The sequence below is a fragment of the Monomorium pharaonis genome, chromosome 8, assembly GCF_013373865.1.
Source record: "Monomorium pharaonis isolate MP-MQ-018 chromosome 8, ASM1337386v2, whole genome shotgun sequence".
Lineage (NCBI taxonomy): Eukaryota > Metazoa > Arthropoda > Insecta > Hymenoptera > Formicidae > Monomorium > Monomorium pharaonis.
The window spans coordinates 17468550-17492664 of NC_050474.1; the positions used below are offsets into that span (position 1 = coordinate 17468550).

The 24115-nt window shown below is 28.0% G+C and overlaps 2 protein-coding genes across 4 annotated transcripts in view; both read right to left on the minus strand.

Annotated features, from left to right (window-relative positions):
• Positions 1 to 11627, minus strand: part of LOC118644171 (cytochrome P450 4C1-like) — a 28169-nt gene extending 16542 nt beyond the window's left edge. The window contains exons 1-3 of one of the 3 annotated variants that reach the window (XM_036291054.1): positions 11381 to 11622; positions 10989 to 11098; positions 10667 to 10757 (exon numbers count right to left, since the gene is read on the minus strand). In XM_036291054.1, the coding sequence (XP_036146947.1) occupies positions 10667 to 10757; positions 10989 to 11098; positions 11381 to 11537 (358 nt within the window). In that variant the 5' untranslated portion in view covers positions 11538 to 11622. Of the gene's footprint in view, positions 1 to 10666; positions 10758 to 10988; positions 11099 to 11380 lie in introns of all 3 variants that reach the window. The other 2 variants (XM_036291053.1, XM_036291055.1) reach the window with 2 other exon arrangements.
• A 2984-nt stretch (positions 11628 to 14611) lies between these two features.
• Positions 14612 to 23320, minus strand: LOC105833014 (lipase 3). The gene is made up of 8 exons (XM_012674405.3): positions 23093 to 23320; positions 22771 to 22981; positions 22248 to 22362; positions 21006 to 21252; positions 20757 to 20915; positions 16850 to 16934; positions 15027 to 15187; positions 14612 to 14769 (listed from the first exon to the last, which is right to left on the minus strand). Exons 1-8 carry the CDS (start codon positions 23270 to 23272, stop codon positions 14614 to 14616), a joined length of 1314 nt encoding a protein of 437 aa, XP_012529859.1. The 5' UTR covers positions 23273 to 23320; the 3' UTR covers positions 14612 to 14613.
• Between the last annotated feature and the right edge of the window lie 795 nt (positions 23321 to 24115).

Below are 24115 nucleotides of genomic sequence, written 5' to 3' on the forward strand. Positions count from 1 at the left end.
CGCGTCCCGAACTATATGAGAATTTCGTTAAAATAAATAGATCTGTCAATATTCAAATAGCACTTGACGTGTAGCCTTAGAAATTCAAGTTTTTCGGGCAAAAGAATTGTTTAAAAAATGTTTTAATTAATTATAACGCCGTAACTCTTTAAAAAACCATTATACGCGTACAGAACTATATGAAAACTGCGTTGAAATAGACATAATTGTCAATATTCGATTTGCATTTCACGTCTAGCCCAAAAATTCAAGTTTTTCGGGCAAAATAATTGTTTAAAAAATGTTTTAATTAATTATATTACCGGAACTCTTTAGAAATTTATTGTACGCGTCCGGAACTATATAAGAATTCCGTTAAAATAAATAGAACTGTCGATATTTGAACAGCATCTCACCTTTAGCCCTCAAAAGTCAAGTTTTTCGGACAAAATAATTGTTTAAAAAATGTTTTAATTAATTATATCACTGGAACTCTTTAGAAAATTATTGGACTCGTCCGGAACTATATGAAAACTGCGTTAAAATAAATAAATCTGTCGATATTCAATTAGCACTTCACGTCCAGCTTTCAAAATTCAAGTTTTCCGGGCAAAATAATTTTTAAAAAAATGTTTTTATTAATTACAACACCATAACTTTTTTAAAAACTATTGACACACGTTTAATCGGCATCGCGGAAAAGCGACAACAATACTTCGAGAGATGCGAGTATTGATGCCATGCCCTTTTTTAGAAAGGATTCTTACTTCTCCCCCCCCCTTTCTCTCTTTCTCTCTCTCTCTCTTTCTCTTCCTCTCGTATATTTTTTATTTGGCTCTTTTTTCTTTTTCCCTGATTTCTTGTAATTATTTCAATCAGCTATCAAAAGTGACAGTTTGACAGCTGAAAATGACACGAAGTAGTTTGACAGCTGGAAATGACACGAAGTGAAGAAAGTCACGACGCACTTAACAACGAGATAGCGAGATAGCCAATCAGCATCTCGGAAAAGCGGCAACAATAAATTCGATTCGATTTAACATCTCCTTTTTTAGATAGGAACTAGAACATGCACGCGCTTCGCGCGCGCCAACTGTTATTTTTTTATTTGTTATTACACCCTGCATAAAATTACTATTGCATATAACATATATACAACTCGTTTATTTTTTAAACATTTCGGCCTTTGAAAAAAGGTTACATAGCTTAATTACATAATAACATAGGACTCTTAATGACTATTTACGCTTTTCTTTGTCATTTCTCGTCTTTAATACATTTTTCATCCATTTTGTACCTATATCTACCTCTGATAACATTTTCCTAACAGAGAAATTTTGTCTTCGCAATTCTGTAAATTCTTCTAATATTGGTTCTAAAGTCTCTACTTTTAAATTGTATAGCCTACACTTTTTCCTTTTTCCAATATCTATTCCCTAATGCCTCGTTTCCGCACTTAAATCTCGCTATCATAGACTAACTCCCTACTCTTATTTTACCCCACTAAAATATACAAAAGCTTCTCATCTATTTTTATTTCTTTGTACACTCTATTATATTTTGCCCATATTATTTTTTCATATCTTCCTTGTTTTTGTTCGTCTCTGTTTATCTTTCTAACCCTTCCAGTGAGAAATAACCATCAAATCGACATCAATTTGATTTGATCAATGCAATTTATATCAATTCTCCCTTAATTTGATATCAATTTGATGGGTTATTTTTCTAACTAAGTTATGTATATACATAAAGTTTTTTTATAGAATTCCTGATAAGTTTCAGAAATAGTTCCGTTGATTTATTTAAAAAAAATTGATATTTGAAAATATGAGGTGCTATTTTCCCCTGGCACCTCATTAATAAAAATTGAACGTTTTAACAGCAGTTATACTTGCACCCGTAATAGTTCTAGAGTTTTTGATAGATTTTAACAATAGTTCTGTATTCTACATTAAATATATTTAAACAATTTTTTAATTATACGGCTGGCACCGCACTAAAAAAGTAAACTACCATTTTATAGCGAGTTCCAGACGATTACATAGTATTTTTCAATAGTTCAGCAATAGTTCCAAAGCTTTTTGCAGGTTTCGTCGACAATTCCGGTCTTTAAGCATGTTTAAACAATTTTTTATTTGATCCTGTCTCGCACTATCAGATATGAATACTACGCTATGGTATTTAAACTTCAGCCAATTTTATGGTATTTGATAGGTATGTGTTAGTAATGTAATTGACATTTTTTAAATTTTAGAGTTGGGTTAGTTAATCTAATTTTTAACTAAGTTAATGAAATTTAATTGATTATGAAATGAATTCTATTATGTTAAAAGTTACGTAAATAAATACTAATTCTATTAAATTTACGTTAAGATTAATTTGTTTCTAGTTAAAGTAAAAGTTAATTTTGAGAAACTTTTTTATATTAAATTAAAAAGTCATATGATTTGTTTAAGTTAAATTACCAACATAATTACAATATTATTTGTCAAATATATTTAATTTTAATATAATATTTTATTTGTAAATCAACTTACAATGTCGCTCTATTGTTAACCAGTAATTCATGACATGTATAAATACTTATCCTTAGAGGTTTAGAAAGAGGTTACTTATAAATACCATTGTTTGTCAAACGAACTGTCGATAAAACCTACAAAAAGCTTTGAAACTATTGCAGAAATATATTGGAGAATGCTGTGTGGTTGTCTGGAACTCGCTATAAAATTGTAGTTTACTCTTGTAGTGCGGTGCCAGCCGTCTAATAAACAAATCGCCTAAAAATGCTAAAAACCGGAACTGTCGACAAAACCTGCATAAAGATTTGGAACTATTGCAAAACTATTAAAAAATGCTATGTACTCGTCTGGAACTTGCTATAAAATGGTAGTTTACTCTTGTAGTGGAGTGCCAGCAATCTAATAAAAAAAATTGTTTAAAAATATTTAAAGATCGAAAATGTCGACGAAACCTACAAAAAGCTTTGTCACTATTGCAGAACTATTGAAAAATGTTATGTACTCGTCTGGAACTCACTATAAAATGGTAGTTTACTCCTGTAGTGCGGTGCCAGCCGTCTAATAAATAAATTGCCTAAAAATGCTTAAAGACCGGAACTGTCGACGAAAACTGCAAAAAGCTTTGGAACTATTGCAGAACTATTGAGAAATGCTATGTACTCGTCTGAAACTCGCTATAAAATTGTAGTTTACTTTTGTAGTGCGGTGCCAGCCGTCTAATAAAAAAATTTTTTTTAAATACTTAAAGACCGGAACTGTCGACGAAACCTGCAAAAAGCTTTGGAACTATTGCAGAACTATTAAAATATGCTATGTACTCGTCTGGAACTCGCTATAAAATGGTAGTTTACTCTTGTAGTGCGGTGCCAGCGGTCTACTAAAAAATTGTTTAAAAATACTTAAAGACCGGAACTGTCGACGAAACCTACAAAAAACTTTGTCACTATTGCAGAACTATTAAAATATGTACTTGTCTGGAACTCGCTATAAAATTGTAATTTATTCTTGTAGTGCGGTGCCAGCCGTCTAATTAAAAAATTCTTAAAAATGCTCAAAGACCGGAACTGTCGACGAAACCTACAGAAAGCTTTGTCACTATTGCAGAACTATTAAAATATGTTATGTATTCGTCTGGATCTCGCTATAAAATTGTAATTTATTCTTGTAGTGCGGTGCCAGCCGTCTAATTAAAAAATTCTTAAAAATGCTCAAAGACCGGAACTGTCGACGAAACCTACAGAAAGCTTTGTCACTATTGCAGAACTATTAAAATATGTTATGTATTCGTCTGGATCTCGCTATAAAATGGTAATTTACTCTTGTAGTGCGGTGTTAGCCGTCTAATAAAAAAATTGTTTAAAAATGCTTAAAAACCGGAACTGTCGACGAAATCTGCAAAAAGCTTTGGACCTATTGCAGAACTATTAAAACATGCTATGTACTCTTCTGAAATTCGCTATAAAATGGTAGTTTACTCTTGTAGTGCGGTGCCAGCGGTCTACTAAAAAATTGTTTAAAAATACTTAAAGACCGGAAGTGTCGACAAAACCTGCAAAAAGCTTTGAAACTATTGCAGAACTATTAAAATATGCTATGTACTCGTCTGGCACTTGCTATAAAATGGTAGTTTACTCTTGTAGTGCGGTGCCAGCCGTCTAATAAAAAAATTGCTTAAAAATGCTTAAAGACCGGAACTGTCGACGAAATCTACAAAAGCTTTGACATTATTGCAGAACTTTTAGAAAATGTCATAAAGTTGACTGAAACTCGCCAAACAGTGGTACTTTACTCTTGTGGTGCAATGCCAACAGCCAAATTAAAAAACTGTTTAAATATATTTAATGTACAGAACTATTGCTAAAATCTATCAGGAACTTTAGAACTATTACGGGTGCAAGTAGAACTGCTGTTAAAATGTTCAATTTTCATTAATGAGGTGCCACTGGAAGTTAGCACCTCATTTTTTTAAATTTTATTTTTTTTAATATTTTATGTATTCGTATGGAACTCGCTATAAAATGGTAATTTACTCTTGTAGTGCGGTGCCAGCCGTCTAATAAAAAAATTGCTTAAAAATGCTTAAAAACCTGATATGTCGACGAAACTTGCAAATAGCTTCGGAACTATTACAGAATTATTGAAAAATGCTATGTACTCGTCTGGAACTCGCTATAAAATGGTAGTTTACTCTTGTAGTGCGGTGCCAGCCGTCTAATAAAAAAATTGTTTAAAAATGCTTAAAGACCGGAACTGTCGACGAAACATATAAAAAGCTTTGAAACTATTGCGGAACTGTTAGAAAATGCCATAAAGTTAGTTGAAACTCACCAAAAAGTGGTACCTTACTCTTGTAGTGCAATGCCAACAGCCAAATTAAAAAACTGTTTAAATATATTTAATGTACAGAACTATTGCTGAAATCTATCAGGAACTCTAGAACTATTACGGGTGCCAGTACTATATTGTTACTCCATCGCTGTTAGAAGGATAGAGAAGAGACGTTGAACCCCACGACAGTAACACATATTTATCAAGTAATTTTTAATTATTTTAATTATCTTTTTTGCCAATACATTAAATATAATTATAATTCTTTTTTTTATTTGTATTAATTAAAAAATTAATATATTGTTATGTAAAATGTATATTTTTAATTGCAGGTACGTTTAACTGAATACCATATCTAATTGTATATAATTGTATGTGGCGCCATATATAATGCTGTGTTAGTAGTGCATTTTGTATATAATTATATATAGCATTATATACAACTATATAGTCATATATAGCCATATATATTAATGTGGCTAATCTGGGTCCATATATAATCAGATATAGCACCATATCTAATTTTATATAATTGTATGTGACGCCAGATATAATGCTATGTGAGCATCCTATATATAATTATATATAGCATTATATATGGCGCCATATACAATTAGATATGCAGACTTGCCCGCTAGTTAGAGCGCGGCGCCGTTGATAGGCGGCGTAACTGTTTAAATATATTTAATGTACAGAACTATTGCTGAAATCTATCAGGAACTCTAGAACTATTACGGGTGCCAGTACTATATTGTTACTCCATCGCTGTTAGAAGGATAGAGAAGAGACGTTGAACCCCACGACAGTAACACATATTTATCAAGTAATTTTTAATTATCTTAATTATCTTTTTTGCCAATACATTAAATATAATTATAATTCTTTTTTTTATTTGTATTAATTAAAAAAATAATATATCGTTATGTAAAATGTATATTTTTAATTGCAGGTACGTTTAACTGAATACCATATCTAATTGTATATAATTGTATGTGGCGCCATATATAATGCTGTGTTAGTAGTGCATTTTGTATATAATTATATATAGCATTATATACAACTATATAGTCATATATAGCCATATATATTAATGTGGTTAATCTGGGTCCATATATAATCAGATATAGCACCATATCTAATTTTATATAATTGTATGTGACGCCAGATATAATGCTATGTGAGCATCCTATATATAATTATATATAGCATTATATATGGCGCCATATACAATTAGATATGCAGACTTGCCCGCTAGTTAGAGCGCGGCGCCGTCGATAGGCGGCGTACTCTCTCAGGAGCAAAGTGCAGTCGATCGGCTACATAAAGATCACTCGTAGCGTGGTTAAGGCAAGCAAAAATTAGCTTCTTGTTCCTGTCTGATGTGGAAGAGGACTGCCACTATTTTTATGATTTACTCATTAGAAATATCTATATATGGTTATTTATATATAAATATTTATATATCTGTATATGGTTACATACAATCTGATTGTATATAATGTTAATTATATATAATCATATATGATTGTATATAATTATATGTGGTTGTATATAATTATATATGGCTATGTGGTTATATATGTTTATATATGGTTACATACAATCGTATACGATTGTATAATGCCATTTTTTTATATGATTGTATATAATGTCATTTGAAGATCTGAAGAAAATAATGTTATTGAACTTTTACGAGAAAGAAATCTTGATATCTCAAAATTGAGTGTACCAATTTATTTGGATTGGTTGCAATTGAAAACTCACATTAATATTATCTCATGAAAAAATAATTTAGATATAATTATATATAATTATTTTTTCTCGGAAAGATGCATATATAGACTCAGTTGTTCTTATTCTTTCATATATGAAACTATATATGACTTTATAGGATTATATATATATCTATATATGATTACTCAACTTCAATAGGTACAATCAGATATGACCTGATATTATTATATATAATCATATAAAGCATTTGCATTTCTTCAGATATAAGCCGGCAAGAACAATGGAGTCCATATATAAAAATATATATAAATATATATAAATTATATATAAATTATATATAGTGCCCATAAATAATTTATATATAATTATATATGCTGGTATATATAAATCATATATAATTACATATAATTATATATAACGTCATATATAATTATATCTAAATTATGTTTTCCTGAAATAATATTAATGTGAGTTTTCAATTGCAACCAATCCAATTAAATCGGTACACTCAATTTTGAGATATCAAGATTTCTTTCTCGTAAATTCATTATTTACATTATACATAATAATTTTGTTTTAGTAAAATGAAATTGTATGTAGGCACATTGTAAAGCCTCTTGAATGGCAAACTGGATTTACATGTGTGTATATTACATATGAATCTGATCTGAAGAAAATAATGTTATTGAACTTTTACGAGAAAGAAATCTTGATATCTCAAAATTGAATGTACCGATTTAATTGGATTGATTGCAATTAAAAACTCACATTAATATTATCTTATGAAGAAATAATTTAGATATAATTATATATGACGTATTTAAATATATTTGATTGATTTTATTGATCTTTCGACTGATTTGTGAATGTATATGTACTTAACGTTTTTTTCTTACTTTTATAAGGTTTTGATAGAATTTATCTTCTTTTTGTAAAAATCAAGTGATAGTGTTCCTTACATAATTTTATTTAAATTGATTTATTTATTATACATTATTCATTTTTTAATTATAAACATATGTAGATGTACATAACATTATTAATATTTATATTGAATATACATGTATACGGCAATCATATTTGTTAATGCACATATGTTTAAATTCTAATAACAATATTAGTAAAAACACAATATAAACACAACAAATAACATTAATATAAATAAAATTATATATGTATATACATATATACAGGGTGACAGCTAACTGGCAGCCAATCTGTAATAGATAGATATATATAGATATACTAATAGATAGATGTATAGATATACTAATATAGAAATAAACATAAATATATATATATATATATATATTTACGTTTATTTGTATATTAATATATCTATTAGTATATTTGTATACATCTATCTATTAGTATATCTATATATATATATATATATACATATATCTATCTATTACAGATTGGCTGCCGGTTAGCTGTCACCCTGTATATATGCATATACATATATAATTTTAATTATATTAATGTTATTTGTTGTGTTTATATTGTGTTTTACTAATATTGTTATTAAAATTTATACATATGTGCATTAACAAATATGATTGCCGTATAGTCATGTATATTCAATATAAATATTAATAATGTTACGTACATCTACATATGTTTATAATTAAAAAATGAATAATGTATAATAAATAAATCAATTTAAATAAAATTATGTAAGGAACAAACTATCACTTGATTTTTACAAAAAGAAGATAAATTCTACCAAAATATAACCAAAATATATTTTTACCTTATAAAAGTAAAAAAGAAACGTCAAGTACATACACATTCAAAAATCAGTACAAGATCAATAAAATTAATCAAATATATTTAAAAAACTTCGAAAAATCCTCCAAAGAATAAAAATTTATTCGAAAATTATTTAAGAAATGAAAATGTTTACCAATTATAAATATTGAAACAAAAACTTAACATGTTCGAGTAGCATTAATTATATTCTTGTATACTTATCAATATCAATAACATAATATTTATACCTTCTTTTTTCTTATCTTATTTTAATCCTGATCCTTATCTTGTTTCCCGTTTCTTTCTCTCTTTCTCTCTTTTTTTCGTACCACACAATTTTTTTTTCTTAATTTTATATTCTCAACTGCGAGGTTATTTAATTCGCCATACAATATTTTTAGCAGTAATGCCTGTAATTGTCAACTATATATTTAAACTTATTATAATAAGAACTTAATTAATATACATACATTTACATAACAATATATCAATTTTTTAATCAATACAAATAAAAAAAATTATAATTATATTTAATGTATTGGCAAAAAAAATAATTAAGATAATTAAGAATTACTTGATAAATACGTGTTTCTGTCGTGGCGTCCAACGTCTCTTCCTTACCCTTCTAACAGCGATGGTGATACAAAAATGGTTATATCATAATATTATTATATTAAATTAAATATGTCATAATATATTGTATTAAATTTCAACTTACTTTGTTAAGCATCAGTTAAACGTATCTGCAATTCAAAACAAATACTCTCTGCTATTTTATAATCTTCCAGTCTAAGTAATTTTTTCCCGGTATTTTTCTTGCTTCTTTTTGTGTCTTTCCGTCTCTCGTTAAACAGTCAAACTGTCAAAAACTGTCAACTATAAACTGTCAAACTTCACACACGAACGAAGCGAGTCAAACGCGAGACAGCCAATCGCGATCGGAATAAAGAGGCAACAATGCAATTGCGATTAGCAGGCAACTTTAGGGTTACATGGCTATTTTATAAGAGGATATTAAAAATTAATTGTCAATTAGTATTAAATATTAAAAAAATACTTTTATGCTTATTAAAAAATATTTAATTTCTTTGACTTGAATGTACAAACAAACAAAAATCACGTTTAATAATTTCTTCTAATAATAATATGCAGTATAGTAATAAAAAAAGGGGGCTTCGCCACTCCTCTCCCGCACCCTTCCGTAGGGGTGCCTTGGAAAGTCGCATACCTATGTCACGCTATGTGGTACAGTACAAGTGGACGTCGTTTCAGATTACTGTTTTAGTTAATGTTAGGATAAATTTATAGAATTTGACTGGTGATGTTTTACACTGTACACATTTGAGATTCACTCCCTCCCTCTAACTTACAGAGTGTATGAGCGCAATGATATCATGTGTGCGTGTGTGCCATGTGTTAATATTGTTTTTTTATTTTATGTGCGCAATAATGTCATGTGTGAAATGTGTATGTACGCAATAATATCATGTGTGCGATCCTACTCTTATACCTTAATTATTTTCGTGTGTGCAAACGAAACTGTAGACAATCGGAGTGTAGGCAATCGGGAATGTAGGCAATCGAGCAGCTCTGCAAAATTTGTGTGCAAACAAAGCTGTAGACAATCGGGATTGTAGGCAAATGGGACCCCTCCCCCTCTAATTGTTTCGCGTCAGCACGAACTATCTTCACTACGCTTGGTGTCAGCCACTTGATTGGTGTGATTTGATACACGTATACATACGTTACGATTACGATTGTCATGCATAATTGAGTAATCACAATTCTATACAATTGAGCAGTTACTGAGTAAATATGAAGAAACAGTTTTTGAATAATAAGGTTTATAACTGATCTAGAAATGACAATTTTACAAATACAATAATTGGTGTATATTTAGACAAAAAAGTGACTTTTTTTTTAAAAACAATAATTGTTTGAGATGTGTCGAAGTGTTATAGAGTCAATAATTGATCATTGATAATTTAGATTTTAGATCCCAATTATTGATCAATAACTAAAAATTTGTATGGTGTTTTACTTTTTTTAAGGTCAGATTTGATTAAAAATTGATCATGTTGTTTTCTATGTCATGGAGTAAACGTAAAATTGCCGTTTCTCCACGATTTGCTATCCGGACAATAATGTTGTATATTTACTACTGTACTTGAGCACTGAAGTGGCGTGCAAATTAAATATGAAAATATTATAACACACTAAAGTAATTGTTATGATAAAGATTTGTTGCAAATAAGATAACAATGACAGCGTTACAAATAAAGTATTATTTTTAATCTTTATTATTATTATAAAGTATATACTTTTTTTATTTATAGATACTAATATTACGTTACCTCCACTAGTAAGAAGACCCATTCCTAACCAAGGATGTAATACCTCATACAATCGACTCTTATCGATGTCTTTTGTACTACTTAGTATTACCTAATAAATTATGAAAAGTATTATGATAAATACTATAACTTAATAATCTTAATAATGATAATCAATCTCTTTAAAATATCTTAACATATCACTACATTTAAACTATTGCTTTTCTTATAATTATAAAAATTTTCTTGTAAAATATTTTTTGTAAATAATCAAAAAATTTTTACATCTTTAGTTTATACAGAGATAACAGATATTGAATTTAATTTTTTTATATTTTATTACCTCCAAGTCATCAGGATGTCGAATAGATACAAGACAATAAAGAAACATCCACGCTTTAAAAATAGGATAATATTGAGTAGATAAAGTAATTAAATTTTTCCAGATTTTCTCTGAAAATTTGTGCAAGTATATCAAATATTAAGAATAAAGAAAAATTACAATTAGTTTAATTTAGAATTTCACATGTACTTTAAACTGATTTTTTTGCACTTTGGTTAGACCGAAAAGAAAACAAACACAATCAATCAGAAAATAAAAATGAATAAAAAATATTGTAAAATTCTCTCTTTCTTATATAATTATTCAAAATATTATGCACAGAGGAACATTAATATTTACATAATTTTAAAAATTTGTTTATTTATAAAAATATGTTGAAAGTTTTAACTTACCTCGTGAACATAGCGCTAAAAATAAATTACCAATAATTGGATAACCTGACGGTCCTGGTATTTTATGGTATAATCGTCCATATAGTCCATTGTGCACGTAATAATGACACGCCAAATATACCACAGGAATAAATAATAATAATATAATAATAAACATTCTTGTAGTAATAACTGTTTTATTCGAGTTCAATTTCCTACTGTCTCGTACTTTTTCAGTCTGGAGATTGCACGTAAAAAGTATTTTATATCTATTTACGATAAATAAAATAAATATGATATGAATCTTATAGTTATCTTGATAAGATTGATAAATTTATGTGTAAACACATTTGAAAATACTGTCCAACTAAATTCCAACCTGGACTAGATAATTCTTATATATTTTTTTTCGTTAAAAAAATATCGTAAATAAAATTGCCCTTTTTTAAGTTTGATCTTATAAGTGCCGATAATAGAGAAGTTATTGTCTTAATGAACTTAATAAGTTTATCTAAACACATTTGACAAGTAATTACTTGTGTTTTAAAACACAACAACATCAAAATACGTTAATTAAGAAGATATAAAAATATATAGTAAATATATTCTTTTTATTTCTAAAGTAAAAAGTGTATGAATGACTAAAAATTATATACATTTTACAAAAAATCTAATTGTCCTTTTTCTCAATTAAAAGAATTTGTTAATTTTATGAAGCAGTTAACATTATATAAAATGTGTTTAAAGTATTTATTAATTGTTATGTAATATATTTATTAAGTGTTATGTAATTACGTTTCGTTAATTTATAATTAATTTGGATAAATATTCCCAATAAATATATTCCTTACTATGCAAAGTTTTGTGACAAACTGATGCTTTCTCAAATGCGTTCGCTTATATTCTAAATTATCTGTTTACATGTTTTTTTTTTGCAATTCTGTTGATAACCATTGGACCTATGGATGTCTGGGCTGGCGCACAGACTTCTACATAACACGAAATGCATAATGCATAAAAGAATTAACCAATCAGAGGTTTTTATTTCTATCCTGGAGAGAGAAATAGACAACTCTGATTAATTAATTCTCTTATGCGTCATGCACTATGTGTTATGCAAAAGTTTATGCGGGAGCCCTATCAGTTGGTGTGATCTTGAGATATATACATACCATCGGCCACTTCATCGACGTAAAGCATGGACTGTGTAATCTCTAAAAAAAAGCTCTTAAAAAGTGTCCGGCAGAAAAACAAAAAGGAGATATGGTCCGGGTCAATTTCTATCTTTGTCTAGCGGTCACTGTGCTACTGGTTAAACAGAGACAGCGCTTGACCAATTGCTGGTCTTTCTCTTTCGGTTGGACATGTTTTCTCTGCCATCGCGAAGTTTATCCACTTAATCCCACTAACACATGAATGTAGCCTATTCGTGCGCAGAAGCGATAATCTGTTAATTTCAATGTCACGACAATTCTGTCAGTATAATTACATTAATAGTCGATAGTGGGGATTCCAAGATCTGTCACACATTCTCATTTAAATTAAAAACTCATCATAATGTTTTTCTTGTTTTGCTACTTGAACTTTTTTCGCGATAAATAGTAATGAATACAAGTCTAGCTTAAGATACAAGTTTCAAGTTCACATATTAAGAATTCTTGAATTTTATATCAGCTACGGTCGCTATTTATTATAACTGAATTTTATTTCAAGACCGTCTCAACTAATAACTGAATCCTTTTGTATCGTCGGTTTTCCCAGAGAAAATGCGTTTTACATGGAAACGGTTTTTGGAAATGTTAATTGATTCGAAATCAACTATCAAAATTAAAATTTAAAAGGGTAAATTTAGGATGGCGGTCATAAAGTACTAAAATATCGATAAATTTCAAATATGAGCCCGGATTAAGGTTTTTTTGTGATTACTAATTACAAACCAAAGGCAAGAAGTATAATTCAAAATAGCGTATTTAGAAAAATAAAAGTATTACGGAAGTCTGAAAGACATTGTTGCTTGCGCATATTTTGAATACAATAAAAACTATTACAATATTTATTACAATAAAATTTTAATCTTTTTTTATTTCTTTTACAATTAAATAAGATTTTAACTAAAAAGTCAATTTAATAAAATTTTGACATAATATATGATTATTCTTTATTACCAAAAAGATGAATTTTTTGCAAAGTTTACATTATATCTTTTTGAAAACGCAAGATTTCAAAGTGTGCAATAATTTATACGTGTAGATTAAACTTTCCTTTTTAAAACAACAAAAATAAAAGTCGGTAAGATAATTTCTTTAAAAGTTATGATAATTTCTGTAAGAGAAGCATATATTCCAGACGTACAAAAAACGCTAATACGGCTTTGTAATTGATGATATATTCAAATAATAATTGATTTTTAATATAAGACTCGACTATAATTGGTATCAAAGTCTTGAATTGGAAAACAATTCATAATTTCATCATTTTTAATCTTTTCCATGCTATGACAAATAACTAATTTTTTATTTTTAAATAATAAGGACATGTTATATAAGTAAATCATACATGTTTTATAAGTGTACAAAAAAAATTCATGTTTATTTTGTAACACTTAGTTGCTCGAGACGAACATAGTCAGGCTGGCCGAATATTGTAGAGTGTCTATATTTTATGGTATGAAGCGCCTCCCCAGGGCGATAGAGAGAGGAGATGATTATGGCGTACACCGTAATAAGAGAGAAGTTTCTCGTAACATAAGTTTAAAAAAAAAATATATATATATATATATATATATACGTGAAAAGTTGTTTGCTTGTATATTAAATATAATTAAGACGTCTTAAATAACATATTTAAATAAATTATTAAATATTTGACATTTTTATCGATTTACTTCTACTTAATATTATTTTTTTTAATGTTCCTTATTTATTATTATAATATATTATATGAGATGATAATGTAAGAAGAAGATAATAATAAATGTGAATTTTAAGCGACAATTAAAGAAATAAATGATACAATACCACGAAAGAATAGGAATTTATAGAAACAAATGCAAAATGCAAAATAGATGTATTATATTGCAAATAGGTAAAATATTTGATGAAAATACGACATATTAACAAGAAATTAATCATTCAAATTGGTTCATATGTGAATTGAGCAAAAGCGTTGATTTAAGAACATAATTCTGCGACGAGAAGTGAATTTCATAAATTAATTAATTATTGCAGAAATTCCGAAGAATAAATACTGACATTTCATAACATTCTCTTCTTCATTTCACCGAGTATTTGGTCATATACAAGCGTCTTCACATCCTTAGCCCATATGTAGTCTACATGATTAAATTTCTTGTTCGCTATTAAGGTTTTCCCGGAAGGATTGCTCAGCTCGCTGTACAACTTTTCTACATCCTACGAAAGAATTATAGTGTAAATAAAAATGTTCGCAGAAAAATGAACATATTATTTTACTTGACACTTTAATACCGAGATTAATCAAAGAAACTTAATTTTTTTAACTTTGTCATTACAATTAATCATCAACAGAAATCACTATCATGATCAAATGCAGCATTAGAAGTTCAAATAAAAAGGTATTCTAATTGTTCTGATAAATACCGAAGGTATTCGAGATAAGTAAATTGCTATACGTAGGGAAATATACGAACCTTGACATTCGATAACCAATCGTTTTCACTGTAATATAAGTGAACTGGAACTTTGACCTTGCTCAAATCATATTTCGCTGGACTTAATGAGTCGTATAATTTTTTATTACCGATTAATCCATAATCGTACTTTTGAAATCTTCCCGGTGAAATCATCCTTCCTGTTATCAGATTTTGATATATGTTTACAACTCCTTTTTCTCCTTTCGTATATCGTAAATTTTAAAATATGTGGTATTAAGATGTAATTTTTTTTTTATCTTGTAAAATAATATATAACATTCAAGTGGTGCTATGGATCAAAGAATTAAAGTTACAAGGTTCCTTTTTTCTTCATTTTACTATTTGATTTCGCTGGTATATCTTTTTATCTTTAATATATGTTTTTCTTCGTGTTCCTAATTTGTTTTATAATTTTACACATATACACAATATACCTTTTAAATTTATTTATTTAAGTAATATAAATTAAATTAAAAATTATTTAAAATGATTAAAGTATTTCTTAAATATATGATGTTTAATAAAACTGTTTAATAAACTCGAGAAAGTTAAAATACAATTACTAGACTGATTCTGCTAAAATATTTCATAAAGAACAGTAAATAAAAGTTTAACGTGAACGATGGTACGCAATTATATTTTATAAATTATTAAATATATAACAATGTAATACTTAATTTCTAGCCATTTTCAAAAAATTCAAAAAATAAAATAAATAATAAAAAGACCTATGTATACAGAGGTCTCAAAATTTTTCATCTCAAGCTTTACTAATAAGAAGATTAAATGTCAATTAAATTATCAAAATTGATTGATTTTAGATGACAATCACCAAACTGAATAGTAAAGTAACATGAAGTTGTTAGTTTACTATCTCAAACATAATAAAAATCTTTATCAGATTCAAACGTGTTTGGCTATTTATTAACAATTAAGGTCTGAAAACGCTATGTTTACTCTAAAGCATTCGCATAAATTTGATTAAGTAAGATAAAAAAATTCTAACAAATACTTCTGCGCGATTACTTTTTGCCAAAATGTAAAAGTGCGAGGAGAATCTCTAAGCTGTTAAAAGCTCAATGCTGTTAGAAAAATATTTATTAACAATTAATGTCTAAAAGCACTCCGTTTACTCTTGAAAAAGTTATGATCATTTGCCATATTTTATTATTGCTAGTTTGTTAAATTTTAAGTTTTTTTACTTTTCTTTATTCTGTGTAAAATTTCAAATATTTACTATAATATTTGTCATTCATGCAGTTTATTCAGAACTTAAAAAATTTTGTAACTTTAACCTTGTAAACCATTGTTATCTAAATGTTACATATAACTTTTACGATATCGAAAACTTTATGTCTTAATATCAAATTTTTCAAAATCCGCGAGATGCAGAATCTTCAGTTTGCTCTTGTTAAATATCTTTGTATACAACAATAGGGGAAAATCACATAGGGGCTCGTTAGCACAGTTATAATAATTTCAGTACTCAAAATTTTAACAATTAATTATTATAATTATTAGTAAACTTGATAACTTGATAATAAAACAAATTGGCACATTATTAAGATGTAAGTTACCTATACCACAAACTTCATATTGAATTAATACAAATGTAATAGAAATACAAAATATATAGATATTAAATATATTACATACACATTGATTTAAATTATTCTATTATAACCAATTAATTAATTAATACATATACAAAATTGTCAACTAGCCTCTTTTGTTAACAAGCCCCTATCTTCTCTATTTATTATATTGTAAAAATACAGAACCTCTATATATGTCTACCAAATTTATTGATATAAATTTACCAGTTTTGATGAGTTGCGCATAATGCATAAGTTGCTTTGCGGATGTACTAGCAGGAGCATGTCCTAAGATCACCGGTATAAGAGCCTAAGAGATCACAAAAATATAAATATATGTAATAAATGATATTAATTAATATAATAATATTACTGTTACGGGAGAAATCAGCTTAAAATTTAGGATAATTAGATTAATTAGGATTAGATTTAATTAGTTTGTATTAGAGTAAGGAACATGTTATTCGAGCGAGAGGTTTCTTTTATTACATTTTTTTTGTTTGTAAATAATAGTTTTTTCTTAGTTGTAAGTGTGTTGCGTTGATTAAATCGTTGATTTAATTGACGTATGTATATAGCGTTTGTACAGAATAGAATAGTTAACTTATTGTTAACATACATGTGTTGCGAGAGACCGATTGGATGGTGAATGCAGGAGAGCTGTGAGAAGCAATGCATTGTAAAGGCGTGAAGGAGGGACAGTGTTCACGGTTTCAAAAGTCATTTTTGATTGACAAGGAAGCTGTCCGATGTCTCTTGGCACGAGTCGCATGGACTCGTGGCCGTCAAGCCATTTTTGCAATCAACGACCTCGTGGGTTTAACAAACTCGGTGGTGAAGGTCGAAAGCGTGCACGGGGACCCCAAAGGGGGAACCCGGGGCCGTTCAGGCTACAGAGACATCGGCGGCGCGACTCACAAAAAACCGAAGGAAAGGGTAGAAAAGTCGAGAAATTGACCGAAAGGCCCTTCCTCCACGTCTAAAAACACCGTCAGGCCAAAAAGTGTGTGTGAGCCGAGAGAGGGGATATTGCGTTAGCAAATCGGACGAGCCCTTGCGTGGGACGTTGCGATTTTCGGGGACAGATGTTCGACGACTGCGGAGACAAAAGGTACGATCCTTAACCAGACGCATTCGAATTCTGAGAACGTCTCTACTTGTAAGCGTTGCTTCATAAAGTTGCAAAATATTAAATTTCGCTTGTCTTTTCCTGCCCACAATAATTACAAGTATAAGTATTGAATTACAACTAATAATTTCTAATTAATGTCTAAAGATGACGTTGCGACATAATATAATATATGTGCAAAATCTTGATAATACTAATATAGTTGAAAGTAATAAAAAAAAAATCACTCAATGAGTGTAAAAATAAATTTCTAAATAATATTTACTTACTGCATACATTTCTAATTTTTTTGCTTTTTATATTATGAAAAATATAAAAATATATGTCTTATTAATAAATACTTATGTGTAAATATACAGGGTGTTCCTAAACTAGCGCAAAATATTTTAAGACCCAAATTCTTAATTACAAATAACAGAAATAGACTAGACCGACTAGAATTTTGCGCACTTAGAGATGCTAGTGATAAAGATGCTTCCATAAACAAAATGATTTTGACAATAATGTCTTTGTTCAATAAATTATTAAAAAACATAAAAGCTTTATTAAGAAATTTATTACATAAAAGTTTAAAATGTTCTATCTGTCATTTATGATATTTAAACTCTTTTTATTTAAAAACAATTATATTATTATTTCGACATTTTCGTATTTGAATTTTCGACTTAAAATGTTATAAAGAATTTATCATTAAAACATTTTGCACCAATTTAAAAACACTCTGTATAGTTAAAGTTTTTTTTTAATTTTATAATATTTTGGTTCATCATATTTCGTTCATGACCATTTTTAGCTAAAAATCTATAAAAAGGTTGTTTAAATAAACTTAATATAAAATAGATTAAAATTATAATTAACAAAATAGTAACTTTTAATTATAAGTACAAAAACCTTTTTGATTAAAAAATTAAGTTTACAGCTGTCATTTGTTAAAGTTTTATTCTATTTTCAATGTTTACCTAATAGCAACAAACTTTAAAAAATTTTAATTTAAGTTTACCATGACCAGAATATCACTTCAACTATATATCATGTATTTATAACTTTTTATTTATAAAAGATATTAAGAAATTTTTTTTAAATAATTATATAAATATCTCTTAAAACTTTACTTTCACCTTTTTGGGAGACTAAAGCAGATTCGTTAACTTTTTAGAATTTTAGTGACAAAATAGTTTTAAACATTTAATTGTTGCAACTAACTATACATATAGCAATAATAGAAATAACCTTCTTTTACATTTTGGACTCATCGAACGATACTATAAATTGTATAGTTTTGTTTGTAATAATTAAAAATATCAACACGTAGAGCATAATTACGTACCTGTCCCAGTATCAGGACAAGTGCGCTAGCAGCTCGGGGCAAGTCAGCATTACATAAAATACATACAACTGTGTACTATAAAAAATGTTAAACTAAAAAATTATAAACATTTAATTGCTGCAACTGACTATACATATAGCAATAATAAAGACAACCTTCTTCTACATTTTGGACCCATCGAAAGATACTATAAATTGTATAGTTTTGTAATAATTAAAAATATCAACATGTAGCATGACTGCGTACCTGCCCCAGTATCAGGACAAGTGCGCTAGCAGCTTGGGGCAAGTCAGCATTATATAAAATACATACAACTGTGCACTATGAAAAATGTTAAACTAAGAAATTATACAATGAGATACCATATACAGTGTTTAAGTGCTTAAAATTTTATTTAAACTTTGAAACTAAGGAAAATAACACATTTTATGTAACATACTTGATATGCGCAGAACAAACTTGAAAATATGAAATAAATATAAACATATTATTATATATTAATATAAATTAACATATGCGCACAAAAATATGAAATAAATATGAACATATTATTATATATTAATGTAAATTAATATATACGCACAACAAACATAAAGTGTGCACCAGAGTTTCAGTGCTGCCAAAGAAAAATTAGCAAACCTCCGAAAATTGGAGATAAGTACTTTATATTAAAAAACATGTTTTCGATTCTAATCAAATTGTTTTTTTTTTTTTTGCAAGAAGTATATACACTAAGAAAAAAAAACGAAATTTAAATAAATATTTCTTGGAATAGTGCTAATAACATTATTTTATAGAAAATCAATAATATTTATTTAAAACAAGTACTAGTTTTCTATAATTTAGAAAATATTACTTGTTTAAAATTAATATTATTGATTTTCTATAAAATATGTTATTAGCACTATTCAAAGAAATATTTATTTGTATCTAGCAATTTTTTTTCTCAGTGTAAACACAACGATTTGAGTATCTACGCTTGCTGCGAATGTGTCCCAATCTCCTTATTCAGTTTGTCGCAAAAAATTAAAAACAAGTACGATTTTCGTACAATCTGACTCTTTTAATATCTGTCTTTCTATATGATTATCTATGTGATTATCTAGCTAAATAATTTATAACTTAAAAGCCACCTATATGGATAAGTTACCGTAGAGATTTTGTCATTCAAATATAGATGATGTTTTTCTTCTAATTAGCGGAATTTTACAAATTCATAAGAGTTTTTAATAATAACAAAGATATTTAATAGAAACTCTGACATAATTATTTAATAGATATTTAGCTGAGATGTTATTTTTTGCAATAATTTTTTCACTGTTTTTTCTAGGATTTAAGTAAGGGAAAAATCTCATAGTTGCTTATTAGTATCAAAAGATATTAAATTGCTGGGCAATTTAATTTTTAATTATTACTTATTCCAGCAAAAAACTGTGTTTTAAGACTAACAAATTTATCGGTGCAATACATGCTGGTAATTGTAAATTTAAATGATAAATTATACATCACAAACATCTAGTGACACGTAGTGGCAATATTAAATATATGTATATGTATTTCTGATATTTAATAGATCTGTCGAATCATGGATTTGGGCCACGTAGAAAATATATTCTATTTATGCTGGACGATGTAAAATGTGTCTATGAGTAAATATGCTGGTGTTATGTACATACCGGATCAAGTTGTTCAGGGTTGAATCCAGTCAGTAGGAACATTACATTCGAACATATCGGTTGGGTAATAGCTTTCTCTGAGCATATTAGCTGTGCAGCTCCTTTTACGATGTCGTTGTCAAGATTGAATTCGTAGAAACCGACTAATTTCCATAAATACTGCAATGATACATTGAAACCATCAGACAAGGAAAATATTTGATTGTGAGATCAAAGCCAATTCTTTTTTTTAATCCAGGAATCATGTACCTCCCCGAAAAGCGAGAACTGTGACATTAGTTGCAAAAGAGGACTTTTCATCCTGCCAGAGTAAACAATCGGAGCCATAATGTACGCCTCCTCGATGTACTTCTGATATTCAGGTAGTTCTGTCGCCATAACGAAAAAGGCAGTAGTGCCTTGACTATGTCCTATGTAGAACATTTTTTTAAGGCCAGTAGTCTTCACAATGTGGTCTATCGTCGCTGGAAGATCAATTGTACCGATCTCATGCCAACTATAACATGTAATAGGATAATATATGCATGAATTATTGCATTTACGTTCACAAAGACAAGGTATTAAAGATCAAAAACATTACTTTTGCTACATTTTAGCTATTACTATCATTTTTTACAAAATAAACCATTAAAACGATCTGTTTTTACAATAAATATAGATTTAAAACAAAATGTTTTTATCAGTATTAAGAGGATGCTAAACAGCCCGTCAAACTTGATCAAGGTTGATAACGTAGAGTCATTCATTTATCCTGGTTCATAAAAATATTTGCTTCAGAATACAAGTTATGTAGATTATACGTACAAATGAATGGTACACCGCAGTTTGGAATAGATTGAGAAATAAGACTATATTCGTCGATTTAAGCGTTTTCATAGATTTCCAGTGAAAGCGCTTAAATGAACAAAATTTGATCCAATACATAACTTTTTTTTACGGCTTGTAATCGTAATTTAACGAATATAGTCTTATTCCTCAATTTATTCCGAACTACGGTGTATCATTTATTTGTTCGTATAAGCTACATAACTTGTGGTGTGTGTATTTTGAAGCAAACATTTTTATAAATTTTAGTATAAGCTCTAGATATTGTCATCTCATAATGCTAAATACAATTATAAATATTTCTTATAATTATATCAATGATATTATAGAATTAACGAGTTCTAGTTAACATATACGTGCAATTAAAATTTCTGTTTAAATAAGGATTAAAACTTTTTGTCTTCAATAATAAATAATAAGAGAATGTTAACTGTTGACAACTGGCAAATAATTTTTTATTAAAAAACTTATGTTTAAATTTAAGTGTTATTAGTCTTATTACACGTTAGACTAAAGATATTAATTATTTCTATGTTGCAACTTTATTTATACAATATCTGTGTATTTAAATTTTATTTTTGTGTGTTGTGAATGTTGTAATTATTTTTTTGTTTTCTTTATAATTTTGATATACATATAAGTATATACATATAAATTAATACTAACCTAAAGTTCCAATAGTCTTTTTTCTTAATTTTGCTATCTGTGTGATTACGAGCATATGTACTGCCACGTGCATTACCGAGCCACACGTCATAACCTTCATCCGCCAGAATAAACGCTAACAACATCAGAATGTAAATAAAGACAAATTCGAGCGAGTATATGTAAAAACTAAAGTAAATGAAAATTGATAAAATATTAATGTCATTTTTTATAATTAATTTGAATATATAATGTAAAAAATTCGAATTTAAATTCTAAAGATGTAAAGACAAATTTTGCAATATATTGATAAAATATATACAACATATTATATAACAAATATTTTAATGTCTTGCTTTATAAAAAACTTAATATTTTAATAAATAAAAATAAAATAAGAATACTTCCATACTTTATTAAATACACAATATTATTAAATTTATGTTTGTCATATCATCAAAACATAAAATTAATTTTTTTTTCTTGATTCTTTTTATCTCTTGAAAAAATAACTTGATAAAATAAATATTACTTTTTTTTATACCTAAACTTTTCTCACGACCAGAAATAGTAAAAGCCGCTGAGTTACACATAATGCCGTGCATCACAAACACAATAGGTTTTTGCACATTTGATTTGGTAGAATTCGATTCGGTAGCTGGTCCTGTTATCCGATGTAGTTCTAAAGTGTAACCATCGGAAGTAGTTACTTTATGCATCTCTCCATTGTAGCCGTATTTGCTTATCAATTCCATCTGTAAAAAAGAACAACAGCTTTTAAATTCGTTTATATCATAGATATAAATATCATTAAAAACGATTAAAAATATAAATATGATTGAAAATAACGAAGTAGTTTTACTTACCGTGGTAAGTTTTGCATCCTCAGGAGCTGTAGGTAACTGATTTGGAAGTTCTGGTATCTGTTCTAATAAATTTAATTTCTGTATGTTATCTATTAGATCATCTAACAAATTAGCATTTATGGATGCCAGGATAGAGATGAGAAATATTGGTAGCAACATGGCTGTGCTCAACGAGTTCATTGCTGGCTGATGAAATAAAAAGAAATGAAGTGGATCCCCTAAAAGCACAGCTGATATATATACAGTGTTTATGTCGTATGCATGATGAATAACGTCAGAGTGTTTGAGGCTTTAGTTAATGCCATCTGTTAATTTGTCATAATTTTTGCTTCAATAATGAATAACGATCGGCGTAGTAAGCCGTAAATGACATCGTGAAAAAAAAAATTAAAAATACATGGGCTTTATCGTCGTTCAGATGGATCGATTGTTTACTTACGAGATGATACGGTTTTGTTAATTTTACATACAGGTACAAACAGATACCCGAGAAACGAGCTGTTATTTGGCGTTAAGTTAAGTGTCATCAAAGGTGTCATTTTGACGTCAGAGTACAACAAATAACGTGAGCTTACTACTGGGTAAATGTGCACATTTATCTTTTATCAGACTAATAATCTAATAAAAAAACTAAAGACTAAAAGAATGGCCTTTTAATGTTACGTCAAAATAAATCGAATAGCTGTATTCTTTACAACCCTTAATTTAAAAATTGCCAAAGTAAATTCTTAATATTAAGCATACGACTCAAAATTTCGAGATTGTCTAAGATTAATAAACTAAAATTTATTAGACTAAAAAATTCAAATCAAAAACAAGTAACACGTTAATATTTATATTTATATTCATTCACTTTATTTTACCCATAGAAAAATTTAAATTAAAGATAAGAATATATTAAAGGCCAAATAAGACGTCACACTACATAAGTGGTAAAAGAAAATAAATGTTTCAATAAATGTTTTAATTGTGTAAAATTTTTTTGCACTTGTATAAATATCCCATTGCGTTTAAAGTTACAAA

Bases quoted from the DNA above. Each gene is read 5' to 3' on its own strand.
- LOC105833014 (XM_012674405.3), bottom strand. From the start codon at position 23,272: ATGAACTCGTTGAGCACAGCCATGTTGCTACCAATATTTCTCATCTCT. The intron at 20,916-21,005 runs GTACATGATTCC...GTATCATTGCAG, and splicing joins AGTTCTCGCTTTTCGGGGAG to TATTTATGGAAATTAGTCGG. The intron at 16,935-20,756 runs GTATGTACATAA...GTGATCTCTTAG, and splicing joins ACCCTGAACAACTTGATCCG to GCTCTTATACCGGTGATCTT.